Here is a 26244-nt window from a genome sequence, read left to right as displayed (position 1 = left end):
GGCCTCAGAGGGGGCCAGGCTGGAAGAGGCGGGGGCGGATGAGACTTACCGGGTGGGCCGGACCAGGCCACTTCCTCCCTTTGTTGTTCTCATGTTTTCTTTTCTTTCTGGGATTTTACTTGAAGACCACATCACCAGCAAATTTGGGAGTCACTTGCAAGGCTGAGTCACAGCAGAACCAGCTAAGTCTGCCCCTCGCTATGATCCTAACACTGCTGCTGGGCCTTGGGGGGTACCTGAGCTGGGGACTACTGGGGACCTGGGCACAGGACCCTAGTACCAGGTTCTCTGATCCCAACAGAGCCAGAGTGACTCCAGGCTGGACAATAGAGGCTGAGGACACCGGCAGAGACCCCATCAGATGGTAAGGACATCCCGGCCTTGGCGGAGGTCATGGGATGATGCTGTCTGTAGAGTGGGCTGGCATGTGGCTGGCTGTCTCTGTGGTGAACGGGAGCTAGTTTCCTGGATTAGTACTCCTGGACCCAAACTGAGGCTGCCAGGGTGATTCCTGCTTTGACCCTTAGCAAGGGGCTTTGGCTCGGGGAGGCAACAGGGCAAGCGGCTTCCACTACCAGCATAGGTCTCAAAAGGTTGTTCAAGCTGATGAGGCTGTGGCTCCTGCTCTTTGAAGGAACTCAGCTCTAAAAGCTGAGCCCCAGCAAGGCTGGCCCAGGCCAAACCCTAGGGGACAGCCACTCCCAGGGAAGAGGCATTTGGATCTAAGTGCCCGAGGTACCAGCCAGGCCACAATTGCTGAACAGTGAGTGAGGGCTCCACGATCCCTCAGAGCTCACGGAGGCAAGGAATCCCAGAGCGATGAACCCGTGCAGCCTCCTTCCTGCATGGACAGGATGCAGCTGGACCCCCAGACATGGCTTTCCAACATCCTCTTTATGCTTAGAGGGGCCTGGACTTTGAATCTGTCCTCAGGGTTTGGAGTCTAATGGCTGAACATAACCAAGGCACATGGGAGGCCATGGACCAGTGGAGGAGCCTCAAACTTGCAGAGGTTGAGTAACTTGCCCCAGGGCAAGGAGAGCTGGACCTTTGCTTTTGTTGTTGTTGTTTTTGTCTTTTTTGTTTTTTTGAGATAGTGTTTCTCCGTATTAGCCTTGGCCGTCCTGGATTAGCTTTGTAGACCAGGCTGGCCTCGAACTCATAGCGATCCACCTGCCTCTGCCTCCTGAGTGCTGGGATTAAAGGCATGTGCCACCAACACCCGGCTTGGACCTTTGCTTTTACACCCAGCTCTCAGAGTGGAACCCCTCTATAGGATGAGCTGCCGACTCAGACCCCTCCCTCCCCACAACCCTCCCCGACACATATGAAAGGGTCTGCGATAGGGTTCCCAACAAATCTACCTGGGCCAGGTTTCCATCTGCTTCTGACACTCGCAAGGGGATGTCTGTTGGGAGCTTTGTAGAAAGCCTGCTTGGCCATTGGGTGAGAGGAAACGTGCGATGCCTCCTCGTGAGGAAGGGGTGGGTGTGGTGGTGTGGGGAGAGGCGGTGTCCTGTTCATCCCACTTCTACTACAGGCTCCCAAGCACAGGGAAGGATGGAGGAACTTGAGGGGCCGGGAGGGAGGAGCTTTGATCTTTGTTCTTCCTGCCTGCTGGCTGTGGAGAGGGCTTGCTGGCCCCCTTAGCCCCTGCTAACAGAGGACTCTCCATCTCTCCCTGGGTGGTGGTGTCAGACTAGTGACTAAAGGGTTTGTGCGTGCTGCACGGGGCCCAGGAATGCCCCGGTGTCCTAAGCTAGGATTCCTGCCTTCTGGGGTTTCCTTTCCACATCCCCATAGTCCAAGCCCGAGTTATTGAAGTGTCTGGAGGGCCCCGTGAGAAAGGAAGGAAACGCTGCAGTTTCCTGGGCTGATTGCTTCCCATGTTCCTGTGACTGGAGGCGGAAGTGCTGCTCAAAGTCCTTGGACAGAAGGAGAAGGGGCCAGGCACTACTCCATCAGCTGGGGGTGGGGGTGAGGGTGGGGGTGAGGGTTGGGGTGAGGGTGGGGGTGGGGGTGGGGAATCAGCATCAGTCACCAAACCTCTGTTGCCAGGGCCAGGCCTTCTGCTTTCTCTTTGGCCCTTCTAATTTCCCAAGATCAGGGACCAGGCAGACCCTGGATTCGTAGGGACAAGAAGAGTCTTTGGAAGAACAGCAAACAAGTTGGAGCCTCCACATCCTGTGTCCCCAGGCTACCAGGGCCCAGGGCAGAAGAGGGATGTGTGTGGAGAGCTGCTTCCCAAGCCCCTGGGGATCCTTCGAGGGCAGGGCCAGGGACCTAGCGAGGAGCACCTTTGGCTCTCAGGGATAAGAGGGACCTCCCAGCTTCTTGCCATGCTTGTGTATATACAGTGTGGTCTCCTCAGACCCAAGTTAGCTGCTCCAGAGAGGGTAGGTCTGTGGTAGGAGCCATGCCAAACCCAGAAGAAATGGCCCATCTACTTCGTTATGACATTTCAGAGATGTGAGGCTGCCATTCAGGGCCTCAGGATCCCATAAAGAATGGAGCCAGGTGTTCCCCGTCCTGATTGGCTCCCAGTACCGGGCTCCTCCTAATGGGAAGAACACTAGGGGACTTTTGTAGCTGGTCACTAAGGCCCAGAGCTGTTCAGCACACACTGGAGGTCACACAGCAGCAGAGTGGAGCCCCATGGGCCAAGGTGGAGGCAGCTAGGCTTATACTCAAGAGAGTCCCAGAGCCAGGCTGCCTGTTGAATGGGTGTTGAACTTCCCCGCCAAGAGAGACCGCCATGCCAGCATTCTGGGTTCAGGGACAAAGCCCTGGGACGGTTGTCCCAGGATGTCACACTGACAGCTGGATGCAGGCCTCAGAAAACATGGCTGCCAGTGAGGACAGCCTTCAGCCCAGGAAGAGGCTGTAGAGATGGGCTTCTTGGCTAGCAAAGACACATTTGCCAAGGCATCCACACAGGCACAGCCGAGGCACATCCATTATGCAGAAAGCCACAGCCTCTCCCTGTGACAGGCCCTGTCAGCCTTCCCCCTCTCGGTGTCTCCAGGGACACGGCTTCTGCACATTTCCAGGAGTGGGAGGGGGGCCTGGTTCAAGGTCACCCGAGTCCAGGAAGGAAAGGGGGGGGACCTTCAGATTCCCAGCTCTCTATCAGGCTCCGCATCCCCTCCTAACTGTGCCACACAGGGCTAGGGGACAGACCCTACACTCACTCTTGCCTGGCACCTGACCCTCAATACACCCATCAGGGCTCCTCATAAGAGGCCTGAGGCAGAGGGCAGTGAGAACAATGGGGCATTTCAACACACCCAGCCTGGGGCACATATGCCCGGGGGCCTCCCAGGAGCTGCCAAGAGCCTGAGGAAACCAAAGCAAAGGTTAGGAATTTTCCCAGGGCCTCGAGCCTGCTGGCTGCCTATGCTATGCCAAAGGGGGAGCTGCCAAGGGAGGGGGGAGAGCCAGCAGCGGTATGGTAGCTCAGCAGAGAAAGTTCCTGGGCAGGAAGGGTGGGTAAGCATGGCTCTCGGTTCAGGGGAGAGAGCTGGAAAGTCCCATCTCTCCTGGCAGGCTGGACCTGGCCTCCTGGGCTCTGTTAACAAGCTTCAAGGTGAGGGGCTTGTTTAGACTTGTTCCGAGGCACTCTAGAGTGGATAATTCCTTAGACGTGGAGTATGACATATGCATCTCAGGACAGTCACTGGCCCACGATGGTCTCTGCACATGTACGCGTCCACTTGTATGTGAAAGCAAGAGATTAGCATCAAGTGTCCTCAATGCGCTCTGTCTTATCTTTTTGAGGCAGGGTCTCTCACTGAGCCCAGAGCTCACCGATTCAGCTACCCTGATGGTCCTCCGAACCCCAGGACCCTCCTGTCCCTCTCTCTCTGCTCCCCCAGCACTGGAACTGCAAGTGCATGCTACCATGCCTGCCTTGGTCATGCAGGCTGATGATCCAGACTCAGGCTCCTGTGCTTGCACAGACAAGTGCTTTGTCAGCAAGCCATGGCCCTAGCGCCTCACTATGGCATTTTCAGACATTCATACTATGTGTTTGATTATACTCACCCCCTCCCTCTTATCCTCTCCTGGTCCCCTCCTCGTCCCATCATCTTACTCTTCTCAGATCGTCTCTCTTTTACTTCCGGGTCCTTTTTGTTTTTAAGTCTAGGTTCTACATATGAGAAAAAGCACGAGCTATTTGCTTATCTGAGTGTGGCTAATTTCCCTTAATATGATGATCTCTAGTTCCATTAGTTTTCCTGCAAATGCCGTGATCTCAATCTTCTTCTTTTTTTCTTTCTTTCTTTCTTTTTTTTTTTTTTTTTTTTTTGGTTTTTCGACACAGGGTCTCTCTGTGTAGCCTTGGCTGTCCTGGACTCATTTTGTAGACCAGGCTGACCTCGAACTCACAGTGATCCACCTGCCTCTGTCTCCCGAGTGCTGGGACTAAAGGCGTGCGCCACCAAGCCCGGCTCTCAATCTTCTTTTTTAAAAAAATATTTTATTAATTCATTCATATTACATCTCAACTGTTATTTCATCCCTTGTATCCTCCCATTCCTCCCTCCCTCCTGCTTTTCCCCTTACTCCCCTCCCCTATGACTGTGACTGAGGGGGACCTCCTCCCCCTGTATATGCTCATAGGGTATCAAGTCTCTTCTTGGTTTCAATCTTCTTTATGACTGACTATATATTTCACACTTATATATACCATAAATAATTTTGTGTGTGTGTGTGTGTGTGTGTGTGTTTTGAGAGAAGATTTCTCTGTGTAGCCTAGGCTGTCCTGGACTTGCTTTGTAGACCAGGCTGGTCTCAAACTCACAACGATCTGCCTGCCTCTGCCTCCCAAGTGCTAGGATTCAAGGCATGTGCCACCACGCCCAGCAATTTTTTTCTTTATCAGTTTATTTGTTGATAGGTATCTTCTCCAGTTCCATACCTCAACTGTTGTAAATGTTGCCTGGTAAACACGCTGTGTAGGTACCTGTTTGCTGTACAGATCCCTCTCAACAGGCACCCTGGTGTGCTAGAGATAGACCATATGGTAATTATATATTTTGTTTTAATTTTAGGGTTTAGCTATTTTTCTTTAATTTTGTATATATTTTGTTAATTAAAAATAATAAAAATTATATTGTACTCCATAAATACACACAAAATATTTTCTGTTACTTAAAAAGATAAAATTGTAAAAATTAAAATAAAAAATGTTATGTGAATGGGTGCTTTGCCTGCAGGTATGACTGTGCACCACGTGTGTGCCTGGTGCCTGAGGAGGACAGAAGAGGGTGGTGGGTCCCTGGAACTGGAGTTACAGACAGTTGTGGAACCACCACGTTGGTGCTGTGACTTGAACCCAGGCCCTCTGGGAGAACAGCCAGTGCTCTTAACCACAGAGCCATCTCTCCAGTCCCTTTGTTTTTGAGACAGGGTCTCTATATATAGCCCATGCTGGCCTTGAACTCTCGATATAGTCCATTATTGGCTTCAAACGTCTGCTCCTCCTACTTCCTGCCCCAAGTGCAGGGATTACAGGCATGCGTGGACATGGTCACCCGGAATGTCTACACTGATAGCCACTTTGTACTAATTTTCATTCTCACTTGCACTCCCACCTCCATATTCTGGCCAGAATTCCTATGTTTCATTTTGACACAAGGTCTCTGATAGCCCAGGCTGGCTTCAAGCATCCTATGGTAGCTGAGGATGACTCTGAACTACTGAACCTCCTGCCTCCACCTACCGAGTACCAAGATTACAGGTAAGTATCACCATAGATCCCCTCCTCCCTTCCTCCCTTCCTCCCTTCCTTTGTTCTGTATGTACTCCAGATGCTGGCCTGGTCACAAGAGGGTGACCTTGAAATTCCAATCCTCCTGCCTCCACCACCTGAGTGCTGGGATTACAGGCTTGTGCCACCGTTCCTGGTTTTATGAGCTGCTGGTATTGAACTCAGGACTCTGTGCTTGCACTCTACCAGCTGAGCTACATGCTCCCTTTGTGTGTGTATGCATGTGTTCATATGTGTACATATTTGTGTGTGTATTCATGTATGTGGAGGCCTAAAGGCAGCATTAAGTGTCCTTGTTAAGTGCCCTGTACCTATTGAAGGGTCTCTCCTTGATCCTCGTGCTCACTAAGTAGCTCACATTAGTTGGCCAGCAAGGCCCAGGAGTCCTCTTCGCCTCCCCAGAGCTAGATTCCAGGTGTGCACCCCTGTGTCTGCCTTTTTACATGGGTGCCAGGAACCAGACTCAGGCTACCATGCTTATGTGACAAGTACTTTTCAGACCTAGGCCCCCAGCCTCTGTTGTTGTTTGTTTGTTTGTTTTTGTTTTTCAGGTCTTACTATGTAGGCTAGGTTGCCCAGAAACTTGTAAGCCCCCTTCCTCAGTTTCTTAAGTACTGGGATTATAGGCATGTATCACCTCGACTCCCACAGTTTTATTTATTTATTTATTTATTTATTTTGAGACAGGGTTTCTCTGGGTAATAGCTCTGCCTGTCTTGGACTCACTTTGTAGACCAGGCTGGCCTGGAACTCACGAAGATCCACTTGCTGCGCCTACCGAGCGCTGGGATTAAAGGTGTACTCCACCACACTGCCGCCACCACCACCCCCAGCTCATTTATTTATTTTAAATTTCAGATTTTTAGATACATGTGTTCCTATGCAGCCAGAAACAATGGCCACCAAGTTTTGCTTAAATAAGGATCTTTTTAAACATTTATTTATTTTATGTATATGAGCGTTCTACCGTCAAGTATACCTGCAGGCCAGAAGAGGGCACCAGATCACATTATATATAGATGGTTCTGAGCCACCATGTGGTTGCTGGGAATTGAACTCAGGACCTCTAGAAGAACAGATAGGGCTCTTAACCACTGAGCCATCTCTCTAGCCCCTTAAATAACATTTTATTGGCGCTCAACTGGGTTCATTTATTTAGGTATCTTCAATGACTGCTTTATATTATAGTGACAGACTTTGAGTAGCTGTGACAAAATCCATTCCTACCTGGAAAGCTCAGGGCCAGCTTCACGGACTTCTGTCAGGAAGGGCTCTGCCCTGGGATTCTACAAGGACTCTCGAAGGCCTACATTTGGGTACCTTCCTGCAGTTACCATCTTAAAATTCTTAATAATTATTGAACAAATAGCTCAAACTTCCATTCTTCCCTAGGCAAGTTGCTCAGTTAGGCTTGTATAAAATATTTACCGTGTCTGCCTCTTTAGAGAGAAAGCCTGCTGACTGCTTGCTCTAGTTTGCCTCTCTGTGATAAAACACTATCAAAACCAATTTGAGTGCGATAAGCAAAGGCTTGCTTGGCTTATAGGTTACAGCCCATCTACATAAAATTAATACACCTTCCCAGTGAGAAGATGAGAGTGAAATTAAGACATGAACTAAAGCAGCGACCTTGGGGGAGGCTGCTTACCTCTGGCTTCCTCAGGTGCCTTTCTTACACAGCCCAGGTCTAATTGCCTAGGGATAACACCGCCCACAGTGGGCTGGACCTTCTTACAGCAGTTAGACACAGGCTAATCTCGCCTAGGCAGTTCCTCAGTGGAGGTTCCCTATTCCCAGGCCACTCCAGGTCACCTCAAGTTCACAGCTGAAGCTAAGTAGGACACTCCTGGGTTGAAGTCAGCCAATTCTATAAGGCTCACTGAGACCATTACAAGCCCCAGTACCTTCTAGTCTCCAGAAGTGATAATCTTCAACTCATTAGGCAATGCTTTTGCCATTGATTTCTGTATTTCTGAATTACAAATTTAGCATTGCTACTTCTTTGGAATTAGTATTGCCTATGAGTCGGCTCTCATCTCTGCCCCCTCATGCGACGCAGAGGCGAACACTGGCCAGTACACTTCACTGTTCTCTCTTATCTTCAGAATACATCTAGCCGTGTGACTGTAACTGCTACTTGGCTTGAGTCTTGAAATAAACTATGAATCATTTTTTCCTCTGCAAGCATTTAGTTTTCTCTGGAGTAAAACACTCCTTCACTAGGGTTTCTGTTTCTGTTTAAAAGCTGAACTTCTCAACCATTTGTCCGTATCTGATCTTGGCACTCCTACCAGATGTTCAAACAGCTGTGTGTTCTTGGTGAAGACTCTTCCAGAGCTGTCCTCTGGAACACAGCCTTGTCCCACCATTGTCCTGAGTGCTGTGTGCCTGAGTGTCTGTCTATGCGTGATGTGTGTGCCTTGTGTCTGCAGAGGCCAGAAGAAGGTGTTGGATGCCCTTGAAGTGGCCTCACCCAGCCTTGATACGAGGGATTGTGCCTGGTCTTGTTATAACTTAGTGTGTGATGTTTGGTTGATAGCATCCCTGGGAGGCCTGCTCTTTAATTGAAGGGAGACAAAGAAGGAGTGGATCTGGGAGAGAAGGAGGACGGATGGAGACTGGGAAGAGTAGAGGGAGGGGAGACTTCACAGCCAGGATGTAATGCATGAGAGAAGTATTAAATAAATGGATGCATGTATGTATGTATGGATGGATGGATGGATGGATGAATGAATGAATGAATGAATGAATGAATGAATAGAGCCGGCTACTCTTCCAGTTCAGGCGATCCTCACAGCTTGGCATGCTAAGATGACCCTGTTGAAACTTGCTGTGTTTGAGATCATGTCTGCTCTGTATTCTTCTGCAGTGTTGACTGATAGATAATATGTGCATAGGATTCTAGGTTAGCAATTGTTTTCTGCCAATATTTTTTAATGTAATTCTCACTATGATTCTATTCCAGGGGATGTTGTTGAGAGGTTCAAGGCCATTCTGCCCCGACTCCTGACTCACACTCTCTCTCTCTCTCTCTCTGTGTGTGTGTGTATGTGTGTGTATGTGTGCGTGCGCGTGCGTGTGCACGCGCATGCAAGCGCACTGGTTTTTCTTTCTATAACAATATAGATGTAAAAAAAAAAAAAGAATATAGATGTAACCACTTTGCTGCCAGAGTTCTAAAATGTCACAGCGGTGAGCTCTGATGTGAGTTTATTTCTGTCTTATTGCAGATACTTAATGGGCCTCTTGCATCTGAAAACTTAAGTCTTTTCCTCTCTGGCAGGAACACACACATACACACACACAAACACTCATGCACATAAGCACACACACAGCCACGCATGCACACACACATACACACACGAACACACTTGTGTGCATGAGCACACACACACAGTTTTATCAGACTCCTTTCCTTTGCTCTGTCATCCTTGCCGGTTGGATGTTGGGCATGGGAATAGCGCTCTATCTCTCTTTTTTTTTTTTTGATCTTCCTGTCTTCTTGCCATTTGTTTGTTTTTGTTGTTGTTTATGTGTATGAGTGTTTTGTCTGTATGTACATTTGTGCACCAAATGGTGGATGCTGGAAGCCTATGGGGGTCAGAAGACCCGGAGCTAGCGATGCTGATAAACTGTCACGTAGGTGTTGGGAGTGGAACCTGGGTCCTCTACTGCAGCAGCAAGTGCTCTTAGCCACGGAGCCATCCTTCTAGTGCCTGTTTTTATGTTGGTTTTTGTTTTGGAAATAGGGACTCATACAGCCCAGGCTAGCCTAAAACTCATTGTGTAGGTGATGTTGACGTTGGCTTCTGATCTTCCTGCTTCCTCCTCCTAATTGCTTGGATGACAGGCCTGAGCCACTAAACCTGTTTTTACTCTGTGCTGGAAATGTAGCCCAGTTCTTCCTGTCTGCAAGGCAAGCTCTCAGCCAGCCAAGCTATGTCCCCAGTCTGGTTTGGTTTTGTTTTCCCCCATTTCTAATACAGGTTTTTCATTTTCAGGTGTTCTCTTTGTTCTCTGAATATCCTGCCAAACCCTTACACTTGTCCCGCCCCCCCCCCCCACACCTAGTCCCTGCCTTGTTTCTTCCATGTAGCAACGTTTTACTATCTGGAAATACTAGTGTGAATCTGGAGATGACAGTCTTTTTTTGTGCACAGCTGTGATTCCCTCCAAACTGACCCCTCTCCCAGTTTGTCCCTTTTGACCTCCCACTGACCTGTTTTGTTCTTCTTTTCAGTCCTGAGAATTTAATTAGGGCCTCATAGCTCTAACTCCAAGCTACAACTTGGTCCAGCTGCCTTGTTTTGTAACACATTTTTCTCAGGGGGTCATCCTTAGAGGTCAGGGGTCATTCTCAGAGGTCCGGTTGTGCCTTTCTGAGCTGTTTTGATGTAGGAGGCTCTGTTGGGCAGTTCACCGAGAGAGGCTCCCCTGATGTCAACATCCTCAGGTCTCTTTTGTGGGGATTGAGTAGTTTTTCTGCAGAGCTTTCCTGGCCTGCTGCCCAGAAGGCAAAGGCTGCCCGTCAGGCTTCTAGAAGCCTAGTGGGGAAAGCAGGCTGTGGCGGTGGCGGTGGGGGGGGAGGGGGTTGTGAGTGTGGGTGGGAGGGGGTGTCTCAGGATTACAATGGATGTGGCTCCACACGACCATTAAGTCCCTCCCTCCACCCTCCTCAGCAGTATCTTTAATGGTGCCTAATGGCCCCAGGACAAAGGGCAGCTTCAGAAAGTGAAATCCAATACCAAGAAGCCACCCAATCAGCAAAGCCCCTGAACACTGCTCTCTGATGCCTACAGACGTGGCCACTTCCTCCAAGTCCCCATCATCTGGTCCAAGATGCCTGAATTTCTCCTCTAGTCCCTAAAACCATTACCCTAGGACATCCATAGCTTACTGACTCCTATCCTTTCTGGACCCTGGGATGAGAGTGCCTCTGTGATAATTGCTTCCCTGATTGAAGCCCCTCTCTGCTTCCCCATGACCTCAAGAAATGGCCCAGTTCTTCTTCTGGTACCCGTGCCTCCCTAGCGTGGCTTCTAGTTCCCTTGTCTCCATCTGCAGTCTCTTCTGACTTCTATAGCTCTGTCCATCTATCTATCCGTCCAGCTATCTAGCCTGCCTATCTATCTATCTATCTATCTATCTATCTATCTATCTATCTAGTTAGGCATCATCTGTCATCTATTTATCTATCATCTATATGTCTGTCTATCTATATCTGATCTTTTATAGGTCCTAATCACATTCCTTCTTCTGAGATTGGCTGTTCTCCTTGGTACCCTGAAAGGAAAGTCTGCATCAACATAGTGTCACAGTAACTGCTGAGTTTGAGTCCAGCACCTGACACCCAAGAGGTGCTGGCCTGGATGAGGCAGCAGAGCCTTGTTCTGAGAACTAACTGTGAGGCAGGATGCTTTGACCCTTGCATTGAACCAGGGAGTCAGCCCTAGATCAGTGTGAGCATGCTCTCCATCCCGGAACCTCTACAGTGCATACTGGCAAGGGGTAAAAGTGGAGAGGCTGCCTCTGAAGGGTTGAGCACACCGAGTGTGACCCCCAACTGCTCTGTGGGATCACTAAGTAGAGGCCTTTCCCAGAGAGTAGGCTGTTCCACCCAGCCATCTTCTTTCCTCCATAAGTGCTGGAGAGCCAGCTACCCAGGAGGCAGGGCCAGGAAGTAAGAGCCACAGGCATATTCTGGTGAGAAGAGATGGGAGTAGAATTAGGCAGCTGCCAGGACAGGGCATGAACTGCTCCCAGAGCACTTGATACTCCATCCGCTAAGAAACGGGCATCACCACTGCCAATGGCAGATGGGGGGTCGGGCGAATAAGAACTCCTTCAGTGTGTCAGACCTAAGGTTCCCCAAGCTCCAGGTGCTCCATGATGCCCCCTGGTGTCAGGCATTAGTGACAACTCCCTAGCTTTCAGGTAGCTGTGTTAAGACTCCTTGGCCTCACTGCACTGGCCCCTGGGGAGGCTTTGGGAAGACAGTGGGCCAGGGGCTCTTTTGAGTGGCTTTGTAGAGCGTAGGAATTAAGGCAAGAGTTCCCTTCCCTGGCATTTAATGGTTTCCAGAATCTCAGAGCTGGGCAGAGCAGGAAGCAGGGTAGGGCATCCCTAGGGAGGAGGCGAAGCTAGATTCAGCAATATTCCTATGGCTTCTTTTCCAGGAACTGGTGCCCTTACCAGAAGTCCAGGTTGGTCACCTTTGTAGCTGCTTGCAAAACAGAGAAAGTCCTGGTCCATATACAGCAGCCATGTCCACAGGGTGCTTCTGACTGTCGGAGAGTCACGTGAGTCGGGTGGACAGGCCATTTCCAGGCCCAGTGGGCTCCCCAGACATGCTGAGTCCCTTGCCTTCTTTCTCAGGTACCGAGTAGCCCAGAAGCCAGTGTACCGGGTCCAGCAGAAGGTGCTCTTCTCTGTGGCCTGGAGGTGCTGCCCAGGGTTCCAGGGTACAGACTGCCAGGACCATGGTAGGGCTCCCCAAAGCTCCTTCTTAACCCCGACCCCCAGAAATCATGCTATTCCTCTGACTCCTGGGCTTAACACACCATGGTTCCTCCTGCAGATCCCACGGCAAACCTGGAGCCCACAGAGGCAAGTGGCAAACTGCAGGAGACCTGGGACCAGCTGGATGGCTTTGAACTGGGTGTGTTGCTTTCCTGGAAGGACAGAGTTCCTGCGTCTAGTTCTTCCTCCTCTGATAGGCTTTGCCCTTAGCCTTAGCATGGGCTTCCTTGTGACCCCGCACTATTCTCTTGGGGCCAGGTTCCCAGGGCCCTTCACACTACCTGGGCCGATACCTATCCATTTTTACTGACCCTATTTTTCTTGGAAAGTTGCCTTTGCTGGGTACCTTTCTTGCTCTTTGATCGCTACGAGCTTCCAGACCTGGAGGAGGCTCTTCCATACTCTTGCACCTCCTTGCTCAACACCAGGGCCTGGAAGTCATTCCGTTCCCTGGTGTCAGTGTCAACACAAAAAGAGTCACCATTTACGAATTGATTTCAAGGGTGGGCTAGGGAGTGGATTTCATGATGTGATCAACTATCAGTTAGAGCTATCAGGAATGAAATTGTGGCTAAGGAAAAAAGTGAGCTGATTGATTAGTCATGTCTGCTGTGGGTAGGGGCAGAAAGGCGATAGCTCAGAGATCTGTACTTTCCCTTCTTAGAAGGCTAATGGTTTCTAAGTTCCAGCTCAAAAGGGGCCAACTCCTGCTTAAGTCATTTCCTGACCTCATTATCTGCCCAGGCCTGGGGAGTTGGCCTTTAACAATGATGTCTGGTATGTTTTCAGGCCACCCTCCTGTCACAGAGTTCAGTGAGACCCAGGTGCCACAGGAAAGACGGGAGCACTTACTTCAAAATCTGCAGAATGATGCCCAGCTGGTAGAAGATGGCTTTCCAGGCCGTTGGGAGGCCCCAGACAACAACCTCACAGCTGAGGTGACAGAAGCCAATCAAACAGAACTAGGTGAGTAGCAGCCCGGGGCCTCAGAGGCCCTGCTCTCTCAGCCTGGGGAGAGGTGTCTGCTGCAGCAGGCTTGCGTTTTCACACATGGTGTGTGTTGCAGAGTTTCCTGGCAGGAGATCAGAGCACCCGCTACAGCCCCAGATCAGTGAGTTCCTGCAAGCACACTTCAGTCCCATCTGGCAGGGCTTCAGTGAGAGCTTGCATAGCCTCACCCAGGCTATCAGAAACTTGTCTCTTGATGTGGAAGCCAATCACCAGGCCATCAAGATGATCCAGGAGGGCACCGTGGCCAGGGCTGACTTCCAAGAGCTTGGTGCCAAATATGATGCCAAGGTCCAGGAGAATAGTCGGAGACTAGGCCAGCTGTGGCAGGATGTGGAGGACCAGCTGCATGCCCAGCGCCGTTCCCTGCACCATGCCCTCTCTGAGGTCCAGGTTGAGGTGAGCACCAAGTTAAAGCAGCTTGCCAAGGCTCAGGAACTTCCGGGGGCCAATGGCAGCCTGGTGGCGGCATCTGCAGCTGCAGCAGCAGCAGCAAGGCCAGAGCCAGAAAGCCTGCAGGCCAGGCTCGGGCAGCTGCAGAGAAACCTCTCGGCTCTGCACGTGGTCATCACCCAGCGGGAGGAGGAGCTGCAGAGCACCCTCAGGGACATGGACGGTGTCCTAAAGCAGCACGGGGATGAAATCAAGGAGCTGTACTCTGAATCGGATGACACCTTCGACCAGATCAGCAAAGTAGAACGGCAGATGGAGGAGCTGTTGGTGAACCACACGGGGCTTCGAGAGCTGCGAGTGATCCTGATGGAAAAGTCCCTGATCATGGAGGAGAACAAAGAGGAGATGGAGCGGCAACTATTGGAACTGAACCTCACTCTGCAGCATCTACAGGCAGGCCACGCGGACCTCATCAAATATGTTAAGGACTGCAACTGCCAGAGGCCATACTCTGACATGGACATCATCCGGGCTGGCCAAAGGGACGCCATGCGCACCCTGGAAGAGACCCAAGTGAGCCTGAACGAGCAGCACCAACTGGACGGTTCTTCTTTGCAGGCTTTGCAAAGCACTGTAGATGCCATGTCCTCCGCGATGGATGCGTACAAAGGTGAGGGTGAGCGGGCACGAGCCGAGAGGGCCAGGATGCGGAGCCAGCTGCGGGCTCTGGACCATGCGGTGGAAGCATTGAAGACCGCGGCGAACGGCACCCGCAAAGAGATGCGCCAGCTGCATGGCTCCTTCGCAGCCTTGCTGGAGGATGCACTGCGGCATCAGGCTGTGCTGGCCGCACTCTTTGGGGAGGAGATGATAGAGGAGATGTCGGAGGAGGCCCCTCATCCACTGCCCCTGAATTATGAACAGATCTGTCTCGCCCTGCGGGACGCTGCCACCGGACTGCAGGAACAGGCGTCTGACTGGGAGGCCTTGGTCCTTCGGGTGGAGACCTTGGAGCAGGCTGCAGATGGCCTAGCAGAGCAGCACCCGCAGTTGGCAGAGCGCCTGGAGCCCAGCCACGACTCTGGGAGAGCGGAGGAAGCCATGGCTTTGGCAGACCTGGAGCAGGAGATTCAGCGCCTGAGCTCCGATGTCAAGCAGGTTGGGCAGTGCTGTGAGGCCTCCTGGGCCAACTCCCTCAATGGCTCCCTTGAAGATCTACACGGCATGCTCTCTGACACCCAGCACAGGCTAACACAGCACCAGCAGCTCTTCCACAGCCTCTTCCAGAATTTCCAAGGACTGGTGGCAAGCAACATCAGCCTGGACCTGGGTAAACTACAGGCCGTGTTGAGCAAGAAAGATAAGAAGCAACAGAAAGGTTTAGGAGCATCCCGGAAGAGGGAGAAGAAGCAAGTGGTGATGTCTGCAGATGCACGAGGTGTTCTAGACTCAGAGCTCTGGGAGGGAGGTGAGTGCTGGGACCCTGGAGACTGTGAATCTAGGACAAGGCTATCCACCAAGCCAGCTGCTCCCTTCTCCTACTGGGGTGGGGGTTGGGCACAGGGTGCAAGAAAGCAGGATCATTGGTCACCCACTACCGGGGGGGGGGGTACTTTCGGGGCTATAGGTCTCGTAAGCTAACTGGAGGACAGGGAGGTGAGTCAGTTGTGTTCCAGAGTCCATGTATTGGCCTCTGTAGAGCACAGTGGAACGTGTCTCAATGCTTCACCCTCGCCCCAGTCCTGCCTCTCATCAGCTCACTCCTGCACCCTAGGGAGGGTGGATTGGAGCTGGGGTCATCCGTCACAGCAGCACCCCACCAAAGCCTTGTGCTCGGAAGGAAGAAGCCCTGTAAATGTCCTTTACTACCTTTCCTGGGCTTTATGGAGACTCAGCCTTAGCTGCTCAATTAAGAATTCATTATCATCACATCTTACCTGAGGCTCAAGCCCAGGAAATGACCTTCTAACCCAACCAGTGAGCAGCACAGTGAGGCTAGCTCTCAGGTGCAGCAAATCCACAGAAGGACGATCCCCCGAGGAGCCCACATACACATAAGAGCTGCTGCAAAACCCTGACAGCTTCATTTCCCCAGCACAGACTTAGTATGCAGGAACCCAGGCAGTTCTCCCAGTTCCCCCTGCATCTCCAGAGAGCTGTGTGTGCTTACACTAGCTCTTCCATCTCTTTTCTTCCTGTGAGTGGTACAAGCCCCAACATGCCTTTCACCATTTGCCTGCTAAGGTTAGGCATCTGTTTACTCCTGAAATATTTTTTTATTATTTCAGAAAAAAAATGATTTTCCCTTTAAAAACTCTTTTCTTCCAAGAAGGCCATAGAGCTTGAATTTGTGCCCTGCAGGGAAGTGCACCCTCAGTTTACACAGCCCTTAGGTCTTCCTTTTCCTGCCGTGGACGCCCTATGTAGGCGGGTTGAAAGAACAGCCAACAGTGGGCGCTGTAGGGAAGCCGCCTTTCACCAAAGCAATAACGCCACCTGCTGGGTGCTGCGGGGACTGAAGCAGCAGACCCGCTTTCACCGTGGCACAAACCATAAACAACTCTCATTAAATCTTCCAGACACAGAGAGAAGCAAATTTTTCTCATTCCTAAAGCTATTTTTGGATTTGGATGCAAAAAGATGTGCTTAAGTCTCAGTGGCCACCTGCCCTGCGAACTTCTCTGAGGCCTTGGTTCCATTTCCTAAGAAATGGAGGGCTTACACACACACACACACACACACACACACACACACACACACACACACACACACACAGAGTGATAAAGGGCCCCCCAAGAGGATCCTCTTAAAGGGCTGGCTTTACTTTCTGGACTCTCCTGTAAGGTATATTGTTCTTGTCCCATCTTGTGTTTGCCAGTCTGTTCCACCCCCCCCCTCCCGCTCCCCCGGCCCCCTGAGATTCCTAAACAGGTGGAACAGCTAGCACCCTTCCTCACTAGACAGGTGGGGTGTTCCTCTGCCTCTAGTTTCAGCATAACTGTGCTTCTGAGGTTGGAAGAGGTGCTTTTGCAAGTGAGAAGGACAGGACAGCACCCCAAGTCAAGAGGGCCAAGGTCTGCACGTGTGGCAGACTGTCCCTTCACAGGCTCCAGGTTCCCCATATGCAATGCCAGGGCGCTGTGTCACATTTTGGAAACTATATTACAATGAGTAACCAGGGCTTGAGAGGCGACTCAGCAGTTAAGAGCTCTGGCTGCTCTTCCACGGGACCTGGGATCAATTCTCAGCACCCACATGGCAGCTCCCAACCATCTATCTAGAAGTTCAGTTACAGGGGATCTGGTGACCTTTTCTGGCCTCTGTGGGCACCACCCATGCACATGGCACACACACATACATGCAGGCAATTATCCTACACATAAAATAATTACAAACATTTTAGATGACTAAGCAGAGGGGGGGCTCCCCCTGTTCAGAAATGTCTTACCGTGTAGCTCAGACTGGCTTCAAGAGGTTTCTCCTTCCTTTTCCTTTATGGTCTTTGTGCCCACATCTGGTAAAAACCACCATTCCTGTTGCCAGTCATTTCCCAGCAGTAACATTATTTTGAGGATAGGTAATAGTCTCTTTCTCCCCCAGATGTCTCAAGATTCCTAGCAGGTATGTGCTGAGGGCATGACTGTGGTCCCACTTTCCATCCCTAGCACTGATCTGTAAAGAGAGGGAGGGAGGGGGAAGGGAGAGAGGGAAAGAGGGAGGGAAGCTCCTTCGCAGGATGCAGACACCCGGGAGTTGGATACCCAGGTTCCTAGCACAGCCAAGGCATGTGCCGTGGGTAGCCAAAGACACTTATCTCTCGAGTTGAAAGGATGGGAATCAAAGAAAAAAAGTTCTTAGTTGAGGATCAAAGGGGAAAATGCCTTTGTCAGCCAGACAGCAGATCTGTATTCCCCTCCTCTTTGAAATCACACTGACTGTCTGAGACAAACACCTTTGGGAATGTTGAAGGTAGCTAGACATAGTGTCCTGCTTCTAGTGCAAGTAAGGTGAAGAAGGCAGAGTTTGCGAACGAATGGCTAACTGACTATTTCCCCCATCCCAGGCTCCCCTGTGGCCTTCTATGCCCGTTCTTCAGAAGCGGCAACCGCTCTGCAGATGGTGAAGTTCAACACCACGTCCATCAATGTGGGCAGCAGCTACTTCCCTGAACACGGCTACTTCCGAGCCCCCAAGCGTGGTGTCTACTTGTTTGCAGTGAGCATTACTTTTGGCCCAGGCCCAGGCATGGGGCAGCTGGTATTTGAAGGTCATCACCGGGTTCCAGTCTACAGTACAGAACAGAGGGGCGGGGGGAGTACAGCCACTACTTTTGCTATGGCAGAGCTGCAAAAGGGCGAGAGGGTGTGGTTTGAGTTAATCCAAGGGTCAGTAATGAAGAGGAGCCAGCCAGGCACTGCGTTTGGGGGCTTCCTGATGTTCAAGACCTGAACTCTGGACTCAGCTTGCATCAGACATGGTAGACTTGCCAGCTGCTCTTAGATTGAGGCTCTGGCCAGCAATGGCTGGAGAACATGTAGTGGCCTAGCTCTTTCCTGGATACCTTCTGCAAAGACCCTGCAGTAGGCAGCATGTACCTTCTGGACACACAGGTTGGGGAGGCCAGGAGTGTACTCCCTGAGCTGGGCTTGTGCCCAGAATAGGAGCTGGGTATGCCTTCCCCAATGGGAATGACTTGTCTTGGCTCTGAAACAATCTTTTCGACTTCTCCTCCTCCTCTTTCTCCTCCTCCTCCTCGTGGTTGGAAATTTCTGTACATTTAAACCTTTCCCTGTTTCCTCTTCCCTGTGTTAGGAAGTCACTGTCTCCCAGGAATGTTTACAGTGAAGATGCTGGGCCAGCCATATGTAGCTCAGGGAGCATTTGATATGCAAAAGGTCCCATGTTCTCTTTCCAATACCTCAAAAGACTTGAAGTTTAACCTGAAACTGGAAACAAGTCTCCAATTACTATAGAAAAGCTAGTTAAAAACACTCTTTCTAGCTGGGTGCACGCCTTTAATCCCAGCAGAGATAGAGACAGGCGGATCTCTGTGAGTTAAAGGCCAGCCTGGTCTACAAAGCCAGTCCAGGACAGCCAAGGCTAAGACAGCCAAGACAGGACCCTGTCTCAAAAAAACAAAAACAGTCTTTCTAGTCTCAGAAGGGATCTAACACTTGGTTGAATTAACCATGGGATATGAAATTAAGCCCTGGATCCAGCCCCCAGCAATAGTAGCATACATCTGTGATCTCAGCACAAAGATCATAAGTTCAGATCCATCCTAAGCTTCATAACAAGTTCAAGGCTAGCCTGGGATATGAGAGAGAAGTTATTTTAACTTTCAGTCACTCTTTGTCTTTATCTGTATATTTAAATTTCACACCCTTTTTTCCTTGCTTCACACAGCGTAAAGGCCAACAGGTGTCCAATAGGGACAATACTGTGTATGGCTCCCCTGCCCAGTTCATTCGTCCAGTATCATACAGTCCACACCCTCCCCAGCAGCTCTGTGGAAGGGAAGGAGCGAAATTGAACTTGAAATAAAGCAATGCCCTCCAAAGCTCTGCCTTGTTTACTGCTGGGAGGGAAAACATTTGGTGAAGCACTTGGGGAAATGGGACAAAATGAAACTAGGGTTAAAGTGACTTGTCATCCCAGGCATGTTTGACTTCAACTGTTAATATTCAGTACACCCTACACAGACTATCTGGAGGCTTTCTCACCAGTCAGGGACAGTCACTGGACAGGACAGTGCAGAATGGCAGTTCTTTCTGCAGCATCCACATGTGGCTTCCAAATCTCTAGACCTACAACAGACTCAAGAAAGCAGCCAGGCCACCATCAGGAAGTAAAGCAGGCTTTTGGTAGGGCTCAGTGCTGGCCAAACATCCTCTCCTGCAAATTAAATGGGATTGACTTGGTACTGGGTTGCTATCAATCATCATTCAAACAATTGGCCTTCAGAATTTACTATTAAGCCTTGAGCACTTGGTGTGATGAGGTATCAGGGTCAGATGGACAGTAAGCCAGACAGCTGTCAGTGACAGTTTGACCATGAGCTAAGCCACATTTCTGCTAACCTTTAATTCATCTGTAGTGAGATGGTTAAGCTAAAGGCTCTCATCCAGCTCTCTGGAACTCCCTGATCTCGCCCACTTCTCTGATTCTCACTTATCTTAGTTGTCAAGACTATTTCTGAGCTAGGGTATGTATTGTTGGGCCTCCCAGACCAAAGCCTAGGGTGACCTGTGTGTGGCAGTTCACCTCTGTTGCCAGTAGACCTCGGTAACTTCTTAAGCTCCACCTTGCTCACTGGCCAGTCCCTTGTGAGTACTAAGTTGGTGTGTTAGGGTAACGCAGTCTCAGCACTACAGACTTCCATTCAGAATCTGTGGCATACAACAGTGTGACTCTAGTTCCCTCAAGAAAAGTTTCATGTTGTCAGCCCTCATGGGAAGGTAATGTACAAGGCACTCTGGAAGTTTCTTGGGTGAGGAGGAATAAGTTCTTTTAGCAAGGGTACACAGCTGGTTAAATTTTACAAAGCTTTAACACCAAGCTCAGGCCATGCTTTCTGTTTAGACTGTTCTATGATTAGGACCCCAAATCAGTAAAAATTGAATGTATGTATTCATTTGGTTCATGTGTGTGGTACTCATGGAGGCCAGAAGCTGACAACACTGGGCATCTTACTAATCTCCACCTTGTTTTTTGAGGTAGTCTCTCACTTAAACTGGAGCTCATTAATTTGGTTAGGCTGCCTGGCCGATGGGCTCCTGGATCTACCTCTGTGTCCCCATCCCCACTGCTGGGATTACAGACACACACTGCACCCAGCTCTTCAGATAGGGCCAGCGAGCCAAGTTTAGGTCCTCATGCTTACACGGCAGGCACTTTACCAACTGATCCATTTCCCTGGGTTCCTATCAGTAAGAATTCCAAAATTCTTTTGATGGAGTCTCATCTGTATTGAGATGTCTGATACCAGGTGGAAACTTTCCCAGTGTCCTCTAGGTAGGCATGGGGCCGACACAGGGCAGTTGAAACACTGAAAAAAACTACGAAAGAGCACCAGAGCCACATCGAGATGACTTAGTGATTCTTTGAAAAGGTAGAAACCCGAGCGTGGTGGTGCACACCTTTAAACCCAGTACTGGAGGGGCAGAGGCAGAGGCAGGCCAATCTCTGTGAGTTCAAAGCCAGCTTGGTATACAAAGTGAGTCCTAAACAATTCTAAGCCCTCTTAGTATTGCTGGAGAGCCTCAAGCTTAAACTGCCCGAATTACCTGGGAGTCCTGGGCAGAACAAGAACTATGTAGCCAGTCAGTCCTAAGCCCAATACAAGACAGCCGCTGACTCTCTGGAGGGAAAGAGCTGAACCACAGGTGACAGGGTGACCTTACATGAGTCACAATCACCCTACCATGGCTAGATAATGTCTTACCTGAGGATATATAGTCTAAGATGTGTTCGCTAGAGTTGTATGTGGCACAACAGGAACACCTTTGGTTGCATTCATGAAGATCTGGGTTCCAAGGACAGGGTGGTGATAGTCGCGTTTTAAAAGACCTCTCCCCTCTCATGTTTTAAGGTTTGTCTTATGTCAAAAGCATGAAAGCTCTTTACCTAGGTTTAGCCTGAAACTTTCCATCCTTCATCAGAAAAACTCCAGACAGTGACAGAACTCTCTGGAAAAAGTTTTAAAAAAAAATGTTGAGGGAAAAGCCAGGATCCTTTGGAGCAGGCAAGAGGAGGGTTGCTTTTGTGTTTTTCTAATGGGTATGGTCCTATCCCCTGCCCCTAGTGGGAAGTTGAGGCACTCACAGGAAGATGAAGGACAGGTTAATACAAAGATGAGCAACTATACTCCTTGCCAAACATCTGTGGAAAGCACAGTAATGAACAAGACCCCAAACTCACCAAACTGAAGATCTGGGAACATGAACATCTTTAGAAATAATTGAGGAAGCTGGTGTTTTCTAAAAAAGTTGTGTTGCCTCGTATTTGGTAGGCAAGTGCTCTACTGCCATTGACCTATATGATAAGCATCAGGGAAGGGGAAACTTAAACCAGGCTTACTGCCATCCAGGGCTTAACTCTGAATCCCATCCAACCCTGGAGAAATGGCTCCCTCCATGCTGGGGGCTCAGACCTCCCAATGTATCAATTAAGGGTTCAAAATATGATGGGCATGTAGGTGTCAAGAGGCTTCCTGAGTCAGCTCAAGGGGGTCCTTGTAGACAAGTGGGGGGCCACTTGAGCATGGAAGCACAGTGACTTAAAGGACTATAACCAACAGATAGGAACCCAGGAGCCCATACTGGTAAGCTGAATAAGAAAAGCGCTTCCTTACGCAAGCCAATGGGAACTGTAGATGAAATAAGATGGCATTAGCCACTGATACACAAGTCCTAGGTAGTCCAAAGCATGCCCCACAATGTACTCAATACAAACAGAATGGCAACTTTACAGAAACAAGCTATCATGGTGTCCTGATTAGTTTTATGTTAACGTGACAAAAGCTGGTCATCTGAGAAGAGGGGTTCTTAATTGAGAAAAAGCCTAAGAGGCAGTCTGTGGTGCATCTTGATTAGTGATTGATATATGTGGGCCCAGCTCACTGGAGGCAGAGCCACCCTTGGGAATGTGGTCCTGGATGGTGTAAGAAAGGCAGGCTGAACAAGCCACGGGGAGCAAGCCAGTACTCCTCCATGGTTTCTGCCTCAATTTCCACTTTCAGGCTCCTGCCCTGACTTCTTCATTCAGTGATGGACTATAATGTGAAAGTGTACGTCATATAAAGCCCTTCTTCCCAAGTTACTTTTGGTCTCAATACCTTATCACAGCTGCAGAAACCTGAAGACACACAGTAAGCCAGTGGCCGGCACTGACATTAACAATTCTTTGCTGGAATGCGATATGGCAGCATTCAGGAGACAGAAACAGGGACTGCCACGTTCAAAGTCCATTTAAAGATTAGGTCCACCTCCATTTAAGAAAAGAAGGAAAAAAAAAAGCCAGGCAGTGGTGGCACATGCCTTTAATCCCAGCACTTGGGATGCAGAGGTAGGTGGATCGCTGTGAGGTCAAGGCCAGCCTGGTCTACAAAGTGAGTCTAGGACAGCCAAGGCTACACAGAGAAACCCTGTCTCGGGGGGGGGGGGGGGGGGAGAGCAACATAAAACATGTTCTGTTGTTGTCGTTTTGTTTTTCAAGATAGTTTCTCTATGTAGCCTTGGTTGGCCTGGACTTGCTTTGTAGACCAGGCTAGCCTCAACCTCACAGCAATCAGCCTGCCTCTGCTTCCCTGAGTGCTAGGATTAAAGGTGTTTGCCATCTAGCCTACCTCATGTTTTATTCTTCAAGAGACCCAAGAACTGAACACATTACACTATCCAGACCACATCACCCAGTAGAAAATGTCACTCATGAGGACTTTACTGGAATTGGTAAAATTTGAGCGAAGCCTGCAAGTCATGGTATTGTCAATCATTCTTATGGTGTCAATGCCAATTTTCCTTATTTTTTATCACTGCACATAATAGAATATTCCTGAAGTCTTTAGAGGGCATAAGTTCTTTAACTTACTCCAAACAGCTCTAAACAACACACAATTACATCCCATATGGCAGTTATGCAAAATGTTAATGAAACTGCATGAAGAGTAAATGGCATCTTTGTAAGTTCCTGCAGATGAAAAATATTTTAAAATTGCTAAATCAGGCAATTGAAAGAAAAAAATCAGTGCATGGGCTAAAAACAAAGGAGAGAATGGAATATAAAACAAGCAGGCTAAAATAAAAAAATTAAAAAAAAACAAAAAAACAAGCAGGCAATTACTGTGGAGGAGACATGCAGAAAATACATTATCTCACAGGAGGCTGGCCTGGGCTCGGTGGCATGCACCTTAGTCCTAGGTACCAGGAAAGCTCAAGCAGGAGGCCCTCAGCTTGAGGCCAGGCCAGGCAATACAGAGAGCCCATCTCAAAAAAAAAAAAAAAGCCAAGGAGATGGCTTGGCATTTAAAACAGCAACTGCTTTTGCAGAGGATCTGGATTTGGTTCGCAGCACCCACAGCACAGCTTATGACAATCTGCCAAGTCCAGTTCCAAAGGGACGGATCCACTATCTATGGACTGTTTGGGCAACAGGTACACATGCTACACCACATACACATGCACATGAAAAGGGGAGACTAGAAGAGGGTGTTAGATCCTCAGGAACTGGTCACAGAGGGCTGCGAGCCGCTATGTCTGCTGAGAGCATCTCTGGTCCTCAGTGGCCTGGGGCCAGGTAGACTAGGGGTGCTGGCCAGTGAGCGCTGGATCAGAGCCCACACCATCATGTCTGGGGTTTTACACAGGTTCTGGGGATTGAACCCAACCTTTATGTTTATGAGACAAACACTTTATAAATGAGCTCTGCCTAGCTGGTTTTGGAACTTTGTGGACTGTGGACTAACAGAAGTGGGGAGCTGTCAGCTTCTGGTTTGGCCTCAGCACTTTGCTCCCAGGTCCACCACTAAGAAGCAGTTCCATGGACCAAGCCCTGTTGCCATCCTTCTCTGCCAATGGACACTGAGCTAAAACAAGTCTCTCTTCTCTTATGCTGATTACTCAGAATTTTGTTGCAACCCACTGCTTTACACTAACATGGAATAGGCTGTCTCTAAGCATGCTGCAGAGTAACATAAACCAGTGCCGACTCTTCTAAGATGGAACCCTGTCTGGCTCACTAGAAGCGGAAGGTGCAAACCGTACTCAGCGGGGGGCAAGGCTCGATGTAAGTGGGAAAGGCAATGTGGGATAGAAGAAAGCTACCCAAGGATTTCTATCACATTGCAGTGGGAACACTGTAAGGATATTTAAAGGCACCTAACCAAATAGAAAAAAAGCCTTGAAGAACATACTATTTTGCACAGTGTAACAGATGTTTGAAGATGACAGGACAGTATCAAGAGCCTTAGCTTTCCTTTATTGCAAACAATATTATAATATACATATCTGCATTTAGGACAGAGACAAGAGGGTTTGTGTACTATGATGCTCAATACATGTCTTACTGTGAAGGAGCTGAAGATACAGCTCAGGGCTAAGCACACAAAGGGCTTGAGACTAGCCTGGATTAAGAGCAAGACCCAGTTTCACCCTTTTCCTCTGAAAATCAAAACTACAAAACATGAAAAAATATATATAACTAAAAACCAAAAAGGAGATCATAGAAATAAGTTATTTCTACATGTTTATTTTTGAAAACAATTTTTTTTGAGGCAGGGTCTGGTTGTTATGGAACTATGTAGACCAGGCTGGCCTCGAACTCACAGAGACCCAAAAGGCCACCACACCCGGCTTCAAAGTCACACTTTTTAAAGCTGAGCTCTATGGTCTATGGTCTGCATCTAGAGTCCTCGCTACTTGGGAGGCATAGGATTCTAAGAGCGGAGCTTAAGGGCTTCTTCTGTGGGGATGGAATGGTAATATATAAGACAGGGTTTCTCTGTGTAGCCCTGGCTGTCTGTCCTCTGCTACTCACAGAGATCCGCCTCTGCTTCCTGAGTGCTGGGATTAAAGGCATGTACCACCAAGCCCAGCCAATAGAAGGTGTTTTCAACTGAAATGTAATAGAACACCATGATCTTAAGGTTACCAAACCAAACCAAACCAAACCCCCAAAACAATGCAGGAAACATTCAAATGTAAATAGTGTTGCCTGGCAATAAAATTTAGTAGTTTATTTGCTTCTTTATTCTTTTCCTGTTTCTCAAAAGCTGTCATAAATACACAGTTTTATAACCAGAGAACAATATTCTATTTTTTTATAGAAGGAAAAAAAATCCCCTCACTATAGTAGGTTCATCGTCTCTACATGAAGGTGAAATGTATGGGCACTTACCTAGCCATGCTCCATGCATGTTTTCTGGAAGCTGAAATGCATGCGCAGGAACGTGTATGTGTACACTAGCTTACGTACTATAAAATCTCAACAGATGACTTCTGATACACAATAAATCCAAGAACAGCATCACAAAACACATCACTGAAGTATACTAAAATAAGGTTATTTACTGAAAAATGATACATTGGACATAATCTGTATATAGAACAAAGCAATTAATGGTAAACTTAATAAGGCACCTTTTAAATCAGATGCTGTACAAAATACATTTAGTGTGTTACATATCAAAGATGAATCTATATTTTTGGTGTTTTACAATTGCATAATAAAAACACTTTTTAAACCTGTCAATGCTTTATGTACAGTTTCCCTAAGCTATAATATTTTCATTTTATACAATATATGCTACATTTTATTTTTTAAGTGGGGAAAACAAAGGTCACTAAAGCGCTTAAATAATTTCACTTAAAGGAGAGTACAGAGCACAATCTAAAATTACAATAATGTCTAATTCTCTGCAAAAGCCATATCCACAGGCTTTCTTTACGGGATGACCCTTCCCTGTGGATTCATTCGCACACTGCACCAGAGGAACAAGTTCTGCTTGCCTAGTCTCCACGGCGCTCACAGCCAGGTAAGCGAACTGTCATTGCTTA

General features: G+C 48.9%; 1 protein-coding gene across 1 annotated transcript; it reads left to right on the top strand.

Annotated features, from left to right (window-relative positions):
* MMRN2 (multimerin 2) lies at nucleotides 1–25750 on the top strand. Its single transcript, XM_084796809.1, has 7 exons — nucleotides 1–364; nucleotides 11950–12072; nucleotides 12149–12255; nucleotides 12351–12431; nucleotides 13082–13258; nucleotides 13359–15161; nucleotides 17757–25750. Exons 1-7 carry the CDS (start codon nucleotides 39–41, stop codon nucleotides 18140–18142), a joined length of 3003 nt encoding a protein of 1000 aa, XP_084652935.1. The 5' UTR covers nucleotides 1–38; the 3' UTR covers nucleotides 18143–25750.
* Nucleotides 25751–26244: the final 494 nt, after the last annotated feature.

Source organism: Acomys minous (assembly GCF_964271855.1).
Source record: "Acomys minous genome assembly, chromosome: 9".
Taxonomy (NCBI): Eukaryota; Metazoa; Chordata; class Mammalia; order Rodentia; family Muridae; genus Acomys; species Acomys minous.
This window is presented reverse-complemented; position numbering and strand designations above follow the sequence as displayed.

Coding starts and splice junctions, on each gene's coding strand:
- MMRN2 (XM_084796809.1), top strand. CDS start 39: ATGAGACTTACCGGGTGGGCCGGACCAGGCCACTTCCTCCCTTTGTTG. Junction 365..11,949: donor GGCAGAGACCCCATCAGATG/GTAAGGACATCC, acceptor CTTCTTTTCCAG/GAACTGGTGCCCTTACCAGA. Junction 13,259..13,358: donor AGCCAATCAAACAGAACTAG/GTGAGTAGCAGC, acceptor TGTGTGTTGCAG/AGTTTCCTGGCAGGAGATCA.